At 34.2% G+C, this 21,074-nt stretch overlaps 1 protein-coding gene and 1 long non-coding RNA gene across 2 annotated transcripts in view; one reads left to right on the top strand and one right to left on the bottom strand.

The window, feature by feature from the left end:
- The window catches only part of LOC105225387 (probable aconitate hydratase, mitochondrial), an 83,383-nt gene that overhangs the window by 11,476 nt on the left and 50,833 nt on the right, over nucleotides 1-21,074 (top strand). The window contains exon 3 of the mRNA XM_049462464.1: nucleotides 17,540-18,267. Within this exon, the coding sequence (XP_049318421.1) occupies nucleotides 17,540-18,267 (728 nt within the window). The remainder of the gene's footprint in view (nucleotides 1-17,539; nucleotides 18,268-21,074) is intronic.
- On the bottom strand, nucleotides 13,504-14,691 carry LOC125775694 (uncharacterized). The gene is made up of 4 exons (XR_007421299.1): nucleotides 14,531-14,691; nucleotides 14,150-14,436; nucleotides 13,711-13,860; nucleotides 13,504-13,638 (listed from the first exon to the last, which is right to left on the bottom strand). It is a non-coding gene; the product is annotated as an uncharacterized LOC125775694 (long non-coding RNA).

Consider the following 21,074-nt stretch of genomic DNA (forward strand, 5'->3'; position numbering starts at 1 on the left):
AAAGGTATAGCTACTGGTTTGAGGCTGAGCTGGAGTTCAAGCGTGATACCAAGTGCTGGGTGGTATCGATCCATTGTAGTAATTGCCTGTGTGTGATAAACATGTATGTGCTGATTACTGAAACAGAGGTCGAGTAAATTGTGACTATCGGCTTGGATGTTGTTAAATTGACGGCATTCTAAAAGAGAAAAGCCTTCATAAAGCAAATTTACGCAGTCTGTATACGGCGAGCTACTTGGAAGGTTAAAATCCCCCGTGATGAGGAAGTTGGCATTTTTGTGCTTTTCTTTCAGGTACTGGAGTGTATCAAGGAACGCTTGGTATACGACTAGCGATGCTCTCGGAGGAATGTAGACACATCCGATAATGAAGTCTGATCTATTGCACTTGATTTTTACGTATATGTGTTCAATACTATCATCAATGACTGGAATACATTCCGCGGGCACAAACTTCTTTATTGCGATGAAAACACCCCCACCTCGTTCACTATCACTTGTGAAATTGTTTCTATCCTTCCTGTAAATACTGAATGAATCATCTATAACTTCCCCATCATGGATAGCTGGGTGAAGCCATGATTCAGTGATGCAGAATGCATCAATACTACTAATCGCTGCTGCTGTGAGAAAACTGCCGAGCTTGGTTCGTAGTCCCCTCACATTCTGATAGTGGATGTGTAAGTTTGTATGAATTTCCCTTATCGTTGAACGAGCGAAAATTCTTATTGACTAATTTCGGGACGCCATTAACGTATTTTATTGTCTTCGAGGAATCCCCATTTTTCACCAGAGAATTCAGCTGTGTGCGAAGGTTCTTGAGGTGCGTCAACTGAGCGGGAGTGAGATCTGATTTAAATATGACTTTGGGTGTTCCGTCAACAGGTTCGGATGGTTTAGACTTTAATATAGCGCGAGCAACGGATGGGGAAGTTGTTTCCACTAGCAGCGGGCGGTTACGGCCAGCAGTTGGGCGACCCAATCGACGGAGTTTCAGTTCATCCAAACTGACAGGCAAATCGATTGGTAAGATGGACTGGACGGTAGCTCTATCTTCATCAAGACGGTCTTTGCCATCAGCTCTCCTTGACTCTTGAACATTCAACATAACGACGTTTGATTCCCGTTTTTTGCGTTCAGAAAACTCTGCTAAAATTTCCTCAGTTGGAGCTGATGCGCTAGTGAAAGTTTCGAGCTTGTTTTCTACTGAGCTTAGTCTGTTATCAAGAGTAGAACATGTATTGGACAAATCTTTGTGCTGCTTGGATAAACTTGAGACCTCCCTTCTGATGTCATTAACATTCTTTTCGATGGCGGTCTTAAAACTATTGAACTTACTCTCAAAAGATGTTGTGATCTTTGAATACTGGTCATCAAGCAGACGTTTAAGTTTAAGCATGGTGATGTTTCCATCGTCGTCACTTTCACAGTCAAGATCATCTTGAGTGACGATACTAACCTCCAAACGGCATGTTTCACATTTCCATTGATGCCCTTGATGTTTTATTTTATTTGCTAGCTCGGTGAATTCCGCTCTATTAAGTTTCGCACATTTAGAATGGGTCCATGAGCGGCAATTTGCACACATTACACTTGGTGAATTAGCGACCATTTTACAAACGGCACAAAGCTGCGGCTGAATGGTTTTTTTGGGAGGCATTTTTGAGCCATATAACATACCATACAGAAGAGATTTGGTTTTATTTTGATGATCACTGCACTAAACAATAATTAACTGCTAAAGAACAATTATTGTTAATTTTATTCAATATTTAACTTTTGTTCAATTATTTTTGCGCGCTTCATAACAAAGGGTTGCCAATAGATTTGAATGCTTTCTAATTTTTCGCTAAGAAAATGAAAAAAAATTCATAAATTGGAGCGCCTTATCCTGTTTTTTTTCTTTCTATTAATTTTATTGAATTTCATAGGCGTCTTTTTGTGAATCCTTCAAAAACACATTGATGGCTTTCTAAAAAATCAGCAAAAAAATTTAAAGAGATTTTGAAGCCCAACAGCATATATTTTTAGAGTTAATATATCATAATAAATATAAGTTTAATTGCCATTGATTTCATACTAATTACTAAAGTTAAATCAAGTTAAATTTATAAGATTACACTTCATATATTTATAATATGTATCACAATACTTCTTATGAATTTTTTCTATTAGATTTGAAGGGTCGGCTTTATATACCGTCCCAGGATTTCGGAAATAAAATAGGTATGGTCGGATAGAGAAGATTCTCCAGATCACGAATATATACGGTTATAGCCGCAGGAAGCTTATAGTTTTCGAGATATTCGCGTTTAAAGTTGAAAATTTGCAATATTTTAATTACATATTTTCTATATATGAAACTAATTTTGCACTTATTTTTCAATTTTATATACACTAACACATTACTTATTCATTTGTACACATTTATTTTATACTATACTAGCTGACCCCGCAGCCGTTGTCCTGCGTGAAATTACATATGTGTTTTGAAATGAAGAGAAAGTTAAATTTATTATTTACTCAAAGGAACTCGTAGAATCAAGAATTCTGCCCTTTGTATTCGATAGGTGCATCACAATCAGTCGGGTTCCATTACACAGTTTCGGCGCATGAAGATTGCGAAACATAATAACGACAGACCCAACTTTGAGACGCAAATAATGCGGTGGCATACCAATCCTCTCCAAAGAATTTAGAAATTCCACTGGATAATTCACGGCGTCGTCTTTTGAATTTTCCAGTTTAAGTCAACAACATCGGTATTTTTGGCAGCTAACATTGCGCGTACACTTAAGGAATCACAGTGACTATAATTTGGCCAATATTCGGATACACATTCGTGATGAGTTCATCTTTCGTCAATCGATAAACGGCAGATGGAATTGATATCAAACCACCGGAAGTATCAACCGAAATTGATCCTTTTCCAATTTTTAGTGAAGACGATGTAAAATGTCTTCGGCAATGTCATTTTTGTTCGTATCCCATAATAGACGCGGATTTGAAGCTGATATGTCAAAATGATTATCGCGAAAAGTGTGCGAACTTCATTTGCATTCCAGTGATTATCATTTTCCAGCAATTGTAATTGCTGGCTTGCTTTTCAAAAAGTTGCATACACCATATCATTCACAGTACGCAATGACTCAAATGAAGTGGAACCACGTACATTAATCAATAGCAACCGAAGGTAGAAACAATCGTCATTTTTCGGGTGGATTGTGTAAATTCGTCCTAATGTATTAGTTGATAACACACCTGGATGTTCATCTACTGGTTGGCCTTGCTTTCTACGTAAGTATTTCTTCGACGATGCATTCCATGTATAATATCAAGATATTTCCGAATAGAGCAATGTTCTCGCAAACGGATCACTGATGAAAGTTGAGCAAAAACTCGTCAATGTTAATTTTGTTGCTGGCGGTGTTTCCACCAGCTGTATTGTATTCTCTGGGTTGAAATACACCATTTGGCCATTCTCCAAATTAACTTCGAGACGCACAACAGTCGGAAAACGTTCATGAATTGCAAAAGTAAATATCCTACTAAGCGCCTTAGTTAACGTATCGACCGTATCGTTCAAGACCAATAATCGCCATGTTCCTTCCTTTAGTGCTGTACATACAAACGTATTTTATCGGTTACATCAAACTGCAATACTCAACATTGATATGAGTTTAGAATGTGAATTAGACAATGATGGTGAATATAGTACGATCCATGTGTTGTTAACTTCAATATTCACGCCTCTAACTCACGCCATTGTCGTCTGGTGAGCGACGCCGATACAGTGGATATCCATCATTTCCAAAAGAAAAGCACTGTTTCGTGTATTTACACACAAATCGAAGTGGGATTGTGGTGTCCGCAGTTTCCATGAACCTTATTGGTTTTCATCACTTGTATAATACTGGATCTTCTTTCTTTGCATCAGGAATTTCCGCATAAATAAATACTCGTAATTTCATCAATTTGATCTGGTGTAACCACCATCCAAAGAATAATGTGTGCGTGCGGCAAACCTCTCTTTTGCCACTCAACAGAATACATCTAGCAACTGACTGCACCATATATATGTTGCTTCAAGATAAAGTCCATTGAAGCTGTTGCTTGAAAAGTCTTGCTCTGACATCGTGACGATCGCTTGCTGATTGACCGCGATGCATAATACCGCACGTGTAACATCGCGTTCTGGGAGTACTCGTACATGTGCCTTGGGCTGCTAATGTATGTTGATGCAAAAAGAACGCCGACCGATATTAGCGCGACCTCTTCATGGCATCGTAACAAATTTCAATCTGTAATTGATCACTTTGTTTGCAACACACATAACATTTTCACTGAATAATTTTCAAAAATTTTTCAGGCAAACGCCAAATTTGAACGATTTAAATAATTGAAAAACAAAACAAAAAAATTGAATGAAAAAATTTGTATGGAAAAAATTAACTTTGGAATTTTTCAATTTTCCGACTTTTCCTCATGAAAGACGTACAGGTGCTTTATTTCTACACCTTCCCCGTTTCACACAGAACATTCTCCTGAAAATTTCATCAATATTGGTTCAGCCGTTCTCTTAGCGTTACTAAAAAACAAACATTAATTCGTTTGTATGAGAAAAATAAAAGGGCTGTTTTTTGGGGTTTTCCGGCAATTATTCGAATTTTTTTCTCCGCAGAAACCATCTCTGAACCTCAACGAACATTTTAAAAAAAGAACTATCAAATTTGGTTCAGTCGTATGAAAGTTATGAGCGTACATACATTTTGGCGATTCATTTTTATTTATATAGATAATATAGTGCAAATATAGCTTTTAATATACATTTAAATTATTGTTGAATTATGATTATTTAAAAATAACAAATGAATTACAAACAGTCAAATAATCAGTGTTACCATACTAAAATATTTTACAAACTAAAACAAAAAAAAAATATAAAGAAATATTGGGTTGTCAAAAAAGTCTTGCGGTATTTTTATTGAATCAATTCGTGTGGCACCCATACATCGAGCTTCTTAGTGACTCCAAGCTTCTTCAAATGGTTTATAACTGTTTGATGACTACATGGCGGTCTCTTTCGACCAATTCAGCGATTTTATCGCAATTTTCGACGACAGGCCTTCCGGAGCGTGGCGCATCTTCGACCACCTCTACACCAGAACGAAAACGTTGAAACCATCGTTGTGCGGTGGAAATGGAAACTGTATCGGGTCCATAAACTGCACAAATTTTATTGGCGGCTTGAGATGCATTTTTGCCTTTATCGTAGTAGTACTGTAAAATATGCCGTATTTTCTCTTTATTTTGCTCCATGTTTGCGACGCTATAACTCACGAACGACTTAAAAGAAACTACAACCAATCAAACACGTGTTAGCGCGTGAAATGAGCTTTCCAAAAAGGTATAGCATTACCCGATGCGACGAATAAAACTAGAACTACGCGCTTCCAGCGCCAACTAGCGAAAATACCGCAAGACTTTTTTGACAACCCACGCAAAAAGGAGTTCAACGCGAAAAAAATCGCATTCACCCCGGTATTTGTCAGACCAGGGTTATTTTTTTATAGGTTGTTGATTCTCGTATTTGGGGTATAATCTGTTCACTTTATTCCATTTAGTTATTTTACAAATGATGTCGATAAGGTAACACTGATTATTTGACAGTTTGTAATTCATTTGTTATTCTTAAATAATCATAATTCAACAATAATTTAAATGTATTTAATATACGCTATTTTTGCACTATATTATATAAAATAAATGTGTACAAATGAATAAGTGATGTGTTAGTGTATATAAAATTGAAAAATAAGTGCAAAATTTATTTTATATATAGAAAATATGTAATTAAAATATTGCAAATTTTCAACTTAAAACGCGAATATCTCGAAAACTATAAGCTTCCTGCGGCCATAACCATATATATCCTTGATCAGGATAATCTCCTCTATCCGACCATATTCTTTTTATCCTTGAAATTCTGGGACGGTATACTAAATTCTTCCCGTCATCAACTCAAAACAAATACCACAGCTATCACACTCTATTATCCATGGTTGCAATAAATAAATTTATATAAAAAGGTGTAAAAAAATGGCGCATCCTGGTGACATTGATGATGACTCTCCTGGTGGTCTGAAAAAAAAATCAAAATAAATTTTTAATCAGTAAGGATGCTGTTATAGTCCCTACCTCAGGGAACACGAAAAATTTTTTTTTTTTCGAAAAATGGTGACTGCCTGAAAATAAAAATCATTTTTTACGCTTTTTCTGAATTTTGAAAAGAAAAATTTTGACACGATGCTGGTAGGAACGATAAAGGATTATAGAAAGAAAGTTCATACAAAATTTCAAGTAAATCGGTTGTATACAACTTGAGATAATGCCGGTACCGTGTGGAAAAGAGTAGTTTCGAGAAAACGCGTTTAAAAAATTCGATACGGCCAAACCGGGCTCGGTACTGCGTCACTAAAGTAACTGTAGCTCTTAAAATAATTTTTAAAAATCCTTTGGAGGATATGTTCTTAAGGGTCTAAACTTTAAATATATGAAAAAAAAATCGAAATTTTCAAAATTCTAGAGTAGAATACCCTTAATAAAGAAATAATTTGTGTTAATATTAAAAAAATATAAATAAAATCATAAATCAATGTTTATTATTTCTAATATTTAAAAAAGAGTTGCAGGCATAATTTCAAACATCTGGAAATACCAAATATACCATGTTTACTATCGAACGAGATCATGTTGCCTACTTGATGATGTTGAGGAGATTACTCTGAATTGTTCATTTTGAAATTTCATGAACGTAAGGTCATTATAATTATTCGTTATTTGTAATCAACATTAATAGTTTAAAAATACCTATTGTTTCATAAGTATTTATTAATGTCCTTACTTCACAGATAATTAACATTACCATAAGCAAGCCATGCGTCGTACTTTTAATTCTGTCATTAACTTGAGCCCGATATGCTTTTATATCAATAATAAGAAGGATATTCTATTTACTAACATGCATATGGGTGTAGGTAATAATCTTCACCTGCTCGAAAAGAGAATAGAAGAAAATGAATATGAAGATAATTGGTTAATTTAATATAATTAAGAGATAAATTAAATATGTAATGTTGTAATTTCATTGTAAACTAAAGCAAAATCCAGCACGGCGAAGAGGGCTGGGTACGCTAGTACTTAAATAATGCTTAAATAACAGTATTGATGAATACTTCTAGAACAATAAAAACTTTATGGACATAAATTTACATTTTCTTTCAAAAAGCTGTCCATCGTGATAAGTAAAAGTTACGAGTATTGCAGCGCTGCGTCACTTATTCCTTACCTCGGGTGGGGGAAGTAAAAATCATAAATAATTAATTACTCCTAAAAAGTTGCCCTTTACAAAGTTGTCCGACCACATATCAATTGTTGCTGACGCGCCACCACTGCTCACAATCTTATTGATTTCAGCCCTTAATTCTTCCTTCTTTTCATTGGCGCATTTCGAGATTTTATGTGAAATGGTTGCTGGATACGGTAGCATGTTTTCCACGTCGACGTGCTCGCCATAAGTTGCACCGATCTTAATAAAAAACTTTACTAGTTTAACAAACCCAGAATCACGCACCGCTGAAAATGGCCGACAGTCTTCTGTAATCCACTTTCGCATTTTTCAATGGTCTCAGTTTTGTCCAGCGGTGTGACAGTTTTTAAACTTTGGGATTGCTTTAAGTTTTTGCAGCAACTGTGCCTATTTAAATTTGACGTTTGATTTGCGTTGTACTTTAACACATTGCGACATGTGCGGCAAAAAACAAATTCTTTTAATGTACTGTTTTCCGGTTTTACTATTTCAGTGAGTATATTCCATATAAAGTTTCTTCCCTTGTGAGTGTTGTCATCCGCTCTCCATAATTATGCTATTTAATACTTATTATTATTATTTAAGCCACCGATTATTGAGATCAAACTGCAACTGTGGGCATTTGCTATCATAATATAATCATTTGCGCGAAGGCGTAGGGTAAGTAGATTCGAGCTGATGCGGCGCATGCTTTGAGCTCTTGAAAATTTTATTTTATCATTTCCGATCATTATCATCAGGTAGGTAGCTGATGTAGCTGATGTTGAAAATAAAAAAGGATAATGATCTTTTTTTTTACAAATGTATTTCTGGAAAAAATAAGAATTCATATTTTTGGACTATTATATAATAATTGTGGCATAAATTTTATACACAAATTAAAGTAATAAATTTAAAATGAGCAATGATATATTCCCCATAGAACCACCCGGTATAACCAAACAGTATGATTGTGATGAAGCTGAATGCAAGCAGCGTTCTCGAACATTCTTTGCTGCTCACACAAGGCGTTCGATTGAGAAAAATCATCACGAAACTAGCAACAGTGATTGGAACTGAATGTTCGCTTTGAGCACGCTCGCTTACGATCATTCATTTTTGTTGAAGTAAAGTTTTCCGTCATGATTGAAAAAATTGAGATCGTTGCAGCTCTCTGGTATGTATATTAATACTAGCTGACCCCGCAGCCGTTGCCCTGCGTGAAAATATGTGTTTTGAAAGTTAAATTTATCATTTTATTTTTTTTTTTCAATGCAACACAGCTTGACAAACAACATTTTTTGATTTCTGTTCCGGTATACAGAAGAGATGGTTTTCCAACTCGTATATCTGACCGTGTGAAAAACATAGCATTTCCAAATTTATGCCACACACTATGCGAATATCCTTGTGTCCTGTCATCTCAAATGCAATTTTCACTGGAAACGGAATACCTTTGAACTGAAATGGCAAATCGATAGAACTCAAAGGAATTCGTAGAATCAAGCATTCTGCCCCTTGTATTCGATAGGTGCGTCACAATCAGTCAGGTTCCATTACACAGTTTCGGCGCTTGCAGATTGCGAAACATAATAACGACAGATACAACTTTGAGACGCAAATGGTGCGGTGGCATACCAAGCCTTTCCAAAGCAACAGCCGCCTTATTCGTCCGACATGTCACCTAGCGGATATCCCAGTCGAAGTGTTCCAGAAATGTTACGAAGCATGGAAAACGCTGCTGTATAGCTGCCCAAAGGGACTACTTTGAAGGAGATGGCAGAGTTGTAGAATAATTTTCAAATATACGGTTTTATGGAATCAGTCTCATTATTTAATTGTCATAGCTCGTATGTATGATGCTATTTGAAACGATTGTTGTTTTTGTAAATCAATGTTTGTATAGGGTGGGCCATACAAAATTTTAAATTTCGAAGATAGGGCGTAAAAGATTGAGTGTAGCGTTTGCTGTATGACACGTACCGCCGTCCTGCTGGAACCAAATGTTGTCCAAGTTTTCCTCTTCAATTTGCTTGAAGAAAAATTCGGTTAACATTGCGCGATATCGCTCACCATTGATGGTTACGGTTCCTTCTTCACTTTCGAAGAAAAATGGGCCGATGATTCCGCCAGATCAAAATCCGCACCATACAGTGATTCGTGCTGGGTGCATTGACTTATATTATTTGTTCGGCAATGTCGTACACATATGCGTATGTATGTACATATAGAGCAGTGCGTTCACACTTTTTACAGGTAAATGATAATATCACGATTTGAATTTGAATTGCACTTACATACATATGTATGTAACTATGTACTAATATGTAGATGCGTATGAAAATTTAAATGAAGAAATGTACATACATATTATTGTAATACATTAAGTCTTTTAGTATATTATGGTAGTATCTCATATATATACTTAAGTATATAGCATACCCTGCAGAAAATTCGACTAGTTCAGAACTAGCATAGAACTAGCTAGTTCTAGCTCAATACTCAAGCCATGCTTTCAACTGTCCACTTTTACACGGCGTTGTCATTGACGGTGGCAATTGTCGCCCAGTGCATTACTTTGCCACTCACCTTTAACTGGTTCCGTCGTGGACAGTCCTAAGGTAGCTCCGTCATGCTTAGTTCTACTCCAAAACAAGCCACAAAATCTAAATTAAAAACTCATTTTATCAATTCAAAACATGTATATGTATATCTATTTTTATTTTTGAAACATAAAAGTTAATTCTCCTCAAAGCACAAATTTAATGTTTTCTTTCCGATATATTTCTTGTTTTGAAATATATGGACACACATAAAATTAACAAAATACACACTTATAATATGGAATATTAACATAAAAATTCAGTTCTCTTTCAACTTTCATACTTTTATAATAAAAAAAAGTATATTAACATATAATATAAAAACTCAGTTCTTCATGTCAATTCATATCTATATAGAACAATTTTTGCTATTGTTGAATTCAATGCACATATAAAGGTACATACGGGCATGTGCTGCAAAGCGTTTTCGCATGAAACTGCCACCGAAACAATATGACAAATACGTGTTTGTGTGACACTTTCATGCGAAAACGATTTGCAGCACATGCCTGATATATACATACATATTAGGGTGGTCCTTATTTATCGACTTTTTAAAACTTAACCGGGCAACCGTAATATGATTCTCTACCCTAAAATAAGAAATAAGAATTTTTAAAATTTATTTTTTGAATAGTTTTAGAGGTCGCTACCTTAAGTCGAACTTTGAAAAAAGCAGTTTTATAGACATTATAACTATGAAGTTATATAATTAGTTTCAGATTTTTTTGTAACGCATTTTAAATTTTTCGCCATTATTTTTACATGGTTGTGCATTGCATTTCATTTGAAACTTTCAAACCCTTTAACCTTTCTTTTTCAGTACTCCCAGTTCGAATTTAGTAAATATACAGAACACACGTGCTCTTCCTTTTCCAAACCATACGTTCTGTTTCAACTTGTTATGGCGTCAACAAGTAGTGGCGGTAGTTTATTAACTAGAACTAAAACCAACGTTTGGTTAATCGGTCAGTCAATACCAAATCTAAATCAATCGAAATTACCTTCTATTGGTGAGGTGTTACGTTTATTTTTTTTACTACAAAAGTGAAGAAAAAAGAACCGATCGAGATTCTGCTACTGTGGCTGCTGGTGAAGTCATAAATTTATGGGAAAAAGCTAGTATACCAACAAGATTGAAAAAACATGTTATCAGTAAAATAGAAAAATACTTCATAGAGTGGAAGAATCTAAAAAAAAATAAGGAGAACAAGAAAAAACGTTCGAAAGCAATAGAGAAAAAAGAGCGAGATTGGCAACAAAAATTAGAAGATTTGTTTGATATTGCTCATTCTGAAGCTTTAAATATTTTGACTGTAGAAGAGGATAAGCAGTTTTTATCAGCACAACGACAGAAAGATCGCCCTGGTTTAATAGGTTCAATAAACAAAAAAAGTTTGAGAAAAAGTGAGGAACTGAAAAATAAAGAAGAACGCCTCAAAAAGTTACGTGAAAGAGAAAACAGATGTATTTCAGCTTTGACAGAAAAATGTGTACTTTCTTCCTCAACTACCAGCGAAGAAACTAGTGCATCTGATTTCGAAGTTTCATTAGGACCTTCAAAAGTGCAACCGCCAAAAAAACGAGCTCGAAAAGAAGTAATAAATAGCCACTTAGCTGCTAGCCTTGATGTCACAAAATTAAGTGACAAAAAAGCTGCTGTGGTTATAGCATCTACATTGAAAAGTGCTGGATGTCACCCGTCAGAGTTTAATGTTAATAGATCTTCAATACGTCGAAATCGTTTAAAAAATCGAAAAGCAATTGCACAATCTCAAGTTAATTGAAGACATAAGTGGTCACGAAACTGGAGATCGTCTACCAATTTTAGTGTCGGGACTTGGAGTAGATCAGCTTTTAGCGGTTCCAAAATTGAATTGTGGAACAGGGAAAGCTTGTGCATCAGCTGTTTACGAATCAATAACTTCATGGGGTTTAAGCGATAAAATAAAATGTTTATGTTTTGACACTACAGCTGTAAACACCGGTCTGATAAATGGAGCTTGTGTTCTTCTGGAACAAAAAATGAAGAAAGATATGCTTTGGCTGGCCTGTCGCCACCATGTAGGGGAAATTATGTTACAAGCTGCCTTTGATCAAGCTCTAGGTCCATCTAGTGGGCCTGATATTCTATTGTTTAAAAGGTTTAAAAAAAAATTGGGAAAAAATTGACCAAAATGATTATAAAACAGTAATTCATGATACCACGTCCTTCAAGATCATAGAAAATATTGCTGAAGACAGGATTTCTTTTGCACAAAACCAACTCCAAATATATCAACCTCGAGATGACTATAAAGAGTTGCTGAATCTTACGATCATTTACTTGGGAGGAGTTCCTGAAAAAGGAGTATCATTTAGGAGGCCTGCTGGCCTTCATCGCGCTAGGTGGATGGCTAAAGCCATGTACTGCTTGAAAATTTTCCTTTTTAGACATCAGTTTAAGCTTTCAAAGAAAGAAGAAAAAGCATTCGGATATTCAGCACCAAGGAACGACTTACAATTATTAAAAGACCTTGACTCCTTTAAAAATATAAACCCAGTAATAGCCAAAATTACTATGAAAAAAATTTTGGGCCATTTATGGTACTTATCAGAAGAGTTGGTGTCTTTTGCATTTTTCGACGACGAACTATCAGCTCAAGATAAGAAAAAGATGGTAAATGCACTAAAAAACAAAGGTGTAGCAAATTGTCCAAAAAGAAAAAGCATTGATGTCGAACACATCAGTGAAAAAAGCATAGAATATTTTTTTTTTCATATACTGGGCATCTCATCACAGTTTTTGAGTAAAGACGTTGAAACTTGGAAAGATGATTCTGATTTTAAGGCTGCAAAAGCAATCGTCCATTCTATGCGGGTAGTGAATGATATTGCTGAGCGTGGTGTTGCCTTAATGGAGGAATATAATAAATTGATAACAAACGATGAAGAGCAAAAGCAGTAATTGCTTTTGTTGATAAAAGACTACAGACAGAAATATCCTGATTCAAAAAAATCAACACTTCTATCCTGATTTTACACAATTTCAGTATTAAAACATACTCTTATTTGTATTGTTTACTTAAATTTTGCATGTAAATGTTTTATATCAATAAATAAAAGTTAGTGATTAATATAGTGATTTTATTGTTTTAATTAACAGAAATATCCTGATTAAAAAAAAATCAATACTTCTATCCTGATTTTACACAATTTCAGTATTAAAACATACTCTTATTTGTATTGTTTACTTAAATTTTGCATGTAAATGTTTTATATGATTTTAATGTTTTAAATTAAAATTAAAACATTGGTAGCGACCTCTAAATATTATTTTAAAAATTAAATAAAAATACTGAGAGTGTTTCTTAGCATAGAAAAGCAATTGAGATGGTGCCCGGACAAAAATTCCAAACAAATTTTTTTTGACACATATAAGGACCACCCTAATACATATGTATGTATAGAATATTAAGGCAAGTTATGGGTCAATTTAAGAAAGTAATAAAATTTAAAATCAAAGAAAGTAATAAAGTTTAAAATCAAAGAAAGTATGAAGTGAACAAAATGAAGAAAACAAAAAATTAAATAGGGGTGGTGGCTTTTGATGCAGATATGGTTTTAAAAATGCGCTTTTTCTGCATTCGGATGGCCTTGCGTAGATTGTCCTCTGCATTTTCGACCTTCGGGAGTTGAGAAACTGAATCTATTTTACGGAAGAAACATGTATGTATGTACATAAGTATACGGTGCTTCATTATTGAAACTTGCGACTTACACAGAAGAGCAGTATATAGTTTCTCGTAGGTTTTGAGTCTTTTCTTGCCGTGCGTCCCGTCCAAATTTGGCTGAGGACAACTGAATCGTCAAATATATTCTTCAAATTTCGGGTGGCACTTTGCCGCAGCAGTCTTTTTATGGTGGACACCTGTAAAATAAATAAATAAATTTTGTTATGAGTTAGATGTATACAATTTAATTCACTACTGCTGCTTAACTAGTATTAGAGTTTAACTTGTTTGATTATGTCAATATAACATTTTGCTCGCTTAAATAATAATTATGTTTCAAAATATACACATGTAGATATACAGCTAACTTTGCCGTTGTGCATCTAACTATATAAGTTGCAAAAAATATCATATTTAATTTTACTCCTATTATATTGTGGATAGCTGTATATATGATCGGGAAATATATACGACTTTCACACTTACGTAAATCTCCCGATTCTCCGGCAATATTTTTTCCTCTATCGCTTTTAGACTTTCTTCACTTGAAAGTGGGAAAAGCTCTGCGATTGGCGCTCCCAATGACTCCTGGCGAATTAGCTTTTGCGTGACGATTTTCTGTTCCGCCAGAGCAGTCATTACAGCTTTATTATGAGCAAGTTGAGTTTTTGAAATGAATAATGATTTGCTATATAATCTTGTGGAATATAAAGCGCTTCTTACGTTCCATTTGATCCAACTTTTTACAGACAAATGATTTTAACCGATATCCTCTAAAATGCGATACACAAGCGTATACTTAATGTTATTTCTTACATACTTCTGATATGTACAATGTACATTGTACATATATGTAGTTATAACTACCTTTAACAGCGAGAAATTGCTCATTTACAACGCTGCAGTTACAGTTAGAGCTGGAACTTCCGTCTATAATAAAAAATACAGAATGTCTCAGCACTTCGCGGCACATCCAAGTTTTCGCTACGTAAAATTAGTAACAACTCTCCAAAACTTTCCCGTCAAGGTCTATTTTTAATAAACCATTTCGCAAGTTTTTCTTTTAAACTTGGTTCTTCATTTAATTCATTTGTTTCTTCATTTAACACACTTGTTTCAATCCCAACCTCTGGCTGAATCTCTCCTGTTGCACCAATCACTTCTGATTCTGCTATTTCTACCTCGTCAAACTTTTCACCACTGAGACTGTTTAAATAAATGTGTTGCTGTTTGCTTTTTAATTAGTCTCTTTAAATTCCGCTTACTCATTATTTTGTTTATTCTCATTCACTTTTATTCACTTTAACAACAAATCGCAAATGTAGCACACGCAGCACAATTTCTTTTCATAAATAGGGATCAGGGTAAACAGCTGATTTTGCAGATGAGCGATTATCGATAATAACCTGTTGCGCCGATACATCGAACAGTCTTTTAATTGTCGTTTTCGCAACCGGTCCCAAACCTGATGCGAAATGACTAGCTCTGGAACTAAATTTTTGGGACTGGTTCTCAATTTTACTGCAGGGATATATACCAACATATTCATATATGAAATTATATTATACTAGAGGACCCGTCCACGCTTCACTGTGGCTGATACATAGATAATACTACTACCATCTACAGTGTTCCAATAAAGTCATCGTACAGCATTTAATAAAAAGTTCATTGATAGAAATCAGTAAAACATTTCAAATTTTTTTTAAATTTTTTAATGAGTATTTGTTTACGACATATTTAATTTTATAAAACTATACATAAAAATTGGAATAATTTCACTATTTTAACTCCAATAAAGTCTTCGTACATTCTATTAAAAGTAAAATAAATTATAAACATATCCTAATGTGTATGATTTTAATATTTTGTGGGATAGCACTTATTTTTAATAACGGCTTTAAGGCGGTCTGGCATCAATTCCACAAGCTTTTGTGTATATCGTACATCCATTTTCATCCATTCCTCTTGAAAGACTTCTTTTAGGCGAGCTTTTGAACTTATATGATGAGTCCTGATCCGTTTTTCGAGCAAGTTCCAAATATGCTCTATTGGATTAAGATCAGGACTCTGTGGTGGTATCTCTAGTAAATGGGGGACATTGTCATGCCAAGTACATCCTTGTATTATGAGCCATGTGCTTGGGGTCTTTGTACTGCTGTAAATAAAATGCTTCAGATGCGCCCAATTTTTCTACGCTTGGTTTCAAATTTCGCTTCAAAATGTCAATATAAGCTGGGTGGTCCATAATTTCTTCTATTATTTCGAGTTTGCCAACGCCATTAGCAGCCATATAACCCCATACCATCACTCCACTACCTCCGTGCTTTACTGTTTTAATTGTATTTTTGGGGTTGTATGCTTCTCCCCTCTTCCTCCATATTTTAATCCTGCCGTCAGATCCAAAAATGTTGTATTTGGATTCATCAGAGAATATAACGTTCCGCCAAAACAATAAAAACATTTCCCGAAAGAAGGAAAAAATCCGAAAAAAATATGAAAATGTAGTGGTAAGTTGCTTGTGGGCGTAGATGTAATCCAAGTATAATTTTCCTTCAAACGCTGGAACAAATTGTCCCTTTTGTTCATGTATGGTGCTTGTGGTTATCAAATGGAAGTTTTCAAATTCAATATGAAGTGTCACTATGGGCTTCTTCGGTAATGCAGTAAATACCATCAACACTGCGCAGTTGGCATACCAATTTTAGCTACCTTGAAATTGGGCATTTCAGAATTTTCAAACATAAAAATGTGCGAAATATTTTTTATGCATACTTTCAAGGACGAGATATATAGCATCAAAGATCGAACGGGTAAAAATTAATCGTGTAAAAATATGATTTTATTAATTGCGAATAGCTTTAATACATATCAAACTGATTATTCCATAAGTGCCGCTCTCTCTGTCTATATACATACATACTAAGGTGGGCCAAAAATTAGTTTATAATTTATTTTTCGTAGTTACCATGAAAATCTCATTCAACATGACTAAAAACAAGTCCTGGTAAAATCTGAGCTCTTTATATTAATATTAAGAGGTGCCTCATCGACATTTTCGATTTCCCATATAAATTACATGGAAAAAAAATCATTTTTTTTGTGGTGGTTATTGTGCGGAGATTTTAATGTGCACGCGATGGCGGCCAGTAGGGATGGTAAACTCGATTCCGATACTACTCGAGAATCGAGTTTTCTCGTTAAATAATCGATTTTTAAAAATCGATCTTCAGTAGTCGAAGTGGATTAAGAATCGGTTCTTGACATTCGAAAAATGCCAAATCGATTATTTTACGAGAAAACTCGATTCTCGAGTAGTATCGGAATCGAGTTTACCATCCCTACTGGCCGCCATCGCGTGCACATTAAAACCTCCGCACAATAACCACCACAAAAAAAAATGATTTTTTTTCCATGTAATTTATATGGGAAATCGAAAATGTCGATGAGGCACCTCTTAATATTAATATAAAGAGCTCAGATTTTACCAGGACTTGTTTTTAGTCATGTTGAATGAGATTTTCATGGTAACTACGAAAAATAAATTATAAACTAATTTTTGGCCCACCTTAATACATACATAATACATATATCCTATAAAATTAAAAAGAAACTTAAATATCCATCACAATGACATTTTAGCTATCATAGTTGGTTTTGGCGTAATATTTTGTATAACTGTGCGTTTTTGCGCACCACTTATGACTGTGATGCTTTTTTGAACTTTCCATTTTGGCTAGGATGTACATATGTATGATTTGTTTTTACCGACGCATTTTTTGCAGTAAGGTGATTTGTTAAAATTGTATCGAATGAAAATGTTTAGCTTAATTATATTGTTAAATAATTCAAATTTGTATTTTTTATTTGTTTTAGGTAGCAGACATTCTTACTGTGAAGGGTGGTACTGGTGCTATAATAGAATACCATGGAAATGGTGTTAATTCAATATCTTGTACCGGTATGGCAACAATTTGTAACATGGGGGCAGAGATAGGAGCTACAACATCAGTATTCCCTTTTAACGATCGTATGTCCAAATATCTGAAATCCACTGGCAGAAGCAGTATCGCAGACGAAGCAAATAGATATAAAACACAACTTTTTGCACCCGATGGCAATTGTGAATATGATGAATTAATTGAAATTAACCTAGATAAACTAGAACCCCATGTTAATGGACCATTTACACCTGACTTAGCTCACCCAATAAGTAAACTGGGCGCAAATGCTAAGCAAAATGGTTACCCATTAGATATCAAAGTAGGTCTCATTGGATCATGTACTAATTCATCGTATGAAGATATGGGGCGTTGTGCTAATATTGCAAAAGATGCAATGAGTCATGGACTAAAGTCGAAAATACCATTTAATGTTACACCAGGATCTGAGCAAATTCGTGCAACTATCGAAAGAGATGGTATCGGAAAGGTGTTTGAAAAATTTGGTGGAACTGTTCTAGCAAATGCTTGTGGCCCTTGCATTGGACAGTGGGATCGCAAAGATGTAAAGAAAGGGGAAAAGAATACAATTGTTACATCCTACAATCGAAACTTCACTGGTCGCAATGATGCTAATCCTGCAACCCACTCATTTGTCACCAGGTGAGTAATATTATGTTGTATATATGTATGCTAGCTCAAGCTCTAGGAGGACGATTTCGAAGTTTTACTTGTAGGTCTGATTCTTATTAACAAATTGGTCTGAATAACTTGCGCTAAATTGAGTATCAATACATTGTATAAAAGAAAGTCGATTTTTCTGTCCCTATGTCTTTTTGTATGCTTAAATCTTCAAAACTAAAAACGGATTTTGATGTGGGTTTCTTTTTAATAGATAGAGTGATTGAAGAGGAAGGTTTATATGTATAATAACATCCATTAAATAGTGGAATACTGTTATTTTTGAGGTTTGTAATGTGATGTAAATAATTACATTTTTTCCGCTTAACCTACGTGATTTATCAAAATAACGTACTAAGTATTGTACACCTTGAAAAGGACTACAGAAAACTACACGATGGTATATACTTATCTATCTCTTATGGATATCCCACAAGAACATTTTTTGACATTTACTTTTTACAACAAATAATGGCTAATATTCGAAACGATTTTAACCAAAACAGCATTATCCTTATACAATTAAATACCATAAAAACATTGATTTAATATAGATCTACAACCCTTTACAGCATATGATTTAAATGAATATTTTCGAAGATATTACAGATTTAGTATTTCCGACGCGCTATTTATAGGCACTCTCCCACAGCCCCGGCCGCCTTTTACTGCCGCAAACGCAACGTTTCGCAATTTATAAATCTGTAATATCTGCGAAAATATTCATTTCATATTGCAGTAAAGGGCTAAAAAGATCTGTATTAAATCAACAATGTATTTACGGTATTTAATTGAATAAGTATTAACTATGTATTGGTTAAAATCGTCTCGAAAATTAGTTATTATTTGTCGTAAAAAGTAAATGACAAAAAAATGTTATTGTGGGATATCCATAAGAGATAGACATACATAGGGCTCAGCCTGTGTTTTCAATGTAAGCGGAAAAAATGTAATTATTTACATCATTTTAAAAACCAAATATAACAGTATTTCTCTACTATTTATTGGATGTTATTATACATATAAACCTTACTCTTCAATCACTCTATCTATTAAAAAATTCGTAGCTTTAACGATTTAAGCATACAAAGAGACGTAAGGACAGAAAAAGCGATTTTGTTTTGTACTCTGTATTGATTTTTTATGCTCTTGCAACATGTTGCGACAAGTTATAATAGTGTCGTTCACGTAACGGTTGTCTGTATCACCTAAAACTAATCGAGATAGATATAGGGTTATGTAACCAAAGCTACCTAAGTACTAAAGAATGCAACCATGCTAAAGAAGCTGTAGTCAGTCCGAACTTGACGAATATACGAGAGGCGTACCCGACAACGGACAAATAGGACAGTTGCTGTTTGAATTACAATAAATACACATTTAAATATTCAATTAATTCAATTCAACGTAGCAAATTTCGTTATTATATGTAATGTGACTGGTGTATACATTTATACATAGAAAAATTTATTTACTTGTATATTGTGGTTTGACATTAAAAAATAGAGAAACATTTGTCGGTGAATATTTGAAAAAGGGTTAAATTGTGCATATTATTGTGTGAATCAAGCGAAGGATTGGTTATGAAAACCAGAGGATTCAAAGCATTTCCACGATCATGGAAATTCTTTGAATTGTACGTTATATTTAGAATTTGAAAACCCGACAAGTAGAACAAAGTTCAAAGAGTTCGCTATCGATGAACGAGAAGTGCCAGAAACTTACGATGCGAGTGAGGAGCAGTATAAGCCATTAAGCTATATTCTGCAACAGAAGGTCAAAAAGAGAGAGTGTTAAGCAGTACAGAGTTAAGCAGTACAAGCAGAGAAGCTAAATACTGGAGGTGAAAGACAGCATTGTCGTTAAAGTATAGAAGAGCTAAGGCATAAAGTAGTAATAGTAAGAGCCGAACAGCTGTAAATTATAAGAGTGAAGGAGACATCAATTCTCAGAATAGAAAAATACAATAGAGAAAAGTGAAGTAGAGACAAGGAAAAAGCACAGCGAAAGAATGACAACAATATTGTTTAAACAAGTGTGAAGAATGACAGAAATCATCAGAAGACAAAGATGCAAAGTAATTAAGGACAGTGAGTGAGTATAAGGAATAAAAAATAAACAAACAGCAAGATTAGTTTCTTTTTCACTGGTAACTCATTCTTTACAATTTTCTAATTTTGTCTAGTTTATTGGTTCTCTAACACATGTAAAGAATGAGTGACCAGTGAAAAAGAAACTAATCAAAATCAGCGAATAAGAAGAAGTGTGAGCCAATATTAAGTCATCATAACAAAAGATATTAAGTAAAAGAACCTGTTTGGTTAACGTATAAATACAAGCCTATGTAGAAGAAGTAAGGAAGAGAGGCAACAACCATTGTTTGAGAAGAGTAGTTATTGACATTAAAAATCAGTAATAATAGGGATAATAATTAAAAAAAGGAGTAGTAATATAAAAACGAAATTTCATAAGAAAAATGTATAACTAAGTGGGGGAAAAAAAAGTATAAGTAAATGAATTTGAAGAAGTAACTACATTAAACATAAAATACAGAAAGTAAATCAAACAAGCAAAAAATAATAATTAATTAAAGAATTGAAAACAGAGTTATAGATGTAAACGAAAATTAATGCATAACAAAATTGCTGTTAATTATTATTATAAGTAACGTTTTAAACCGCAATCAATTTTTCAAAGCATTTTTGTTACAGATACTTCAATTGTTAACAAAAAAATATTACATAATACTAGGATATATTGTAAAATTGAAGTAGACCTACATTTACGTC

The sequence above is a fragment of the Bactrocera dorsalis genome, chromosome 1 (assembly GCF_023373825.1).
Source record: "Bactrocera dorsalis isolate Fly_Bdor chromosome 1, ASM2337382v1, whole genome shotgun sequence".
Lineage (NCBI taxonomy): Eukaryota > Metazoa > Arthropoda > Insecta > Diptera > Tephritidae > Bactrocera > Bactrocera dorsalis.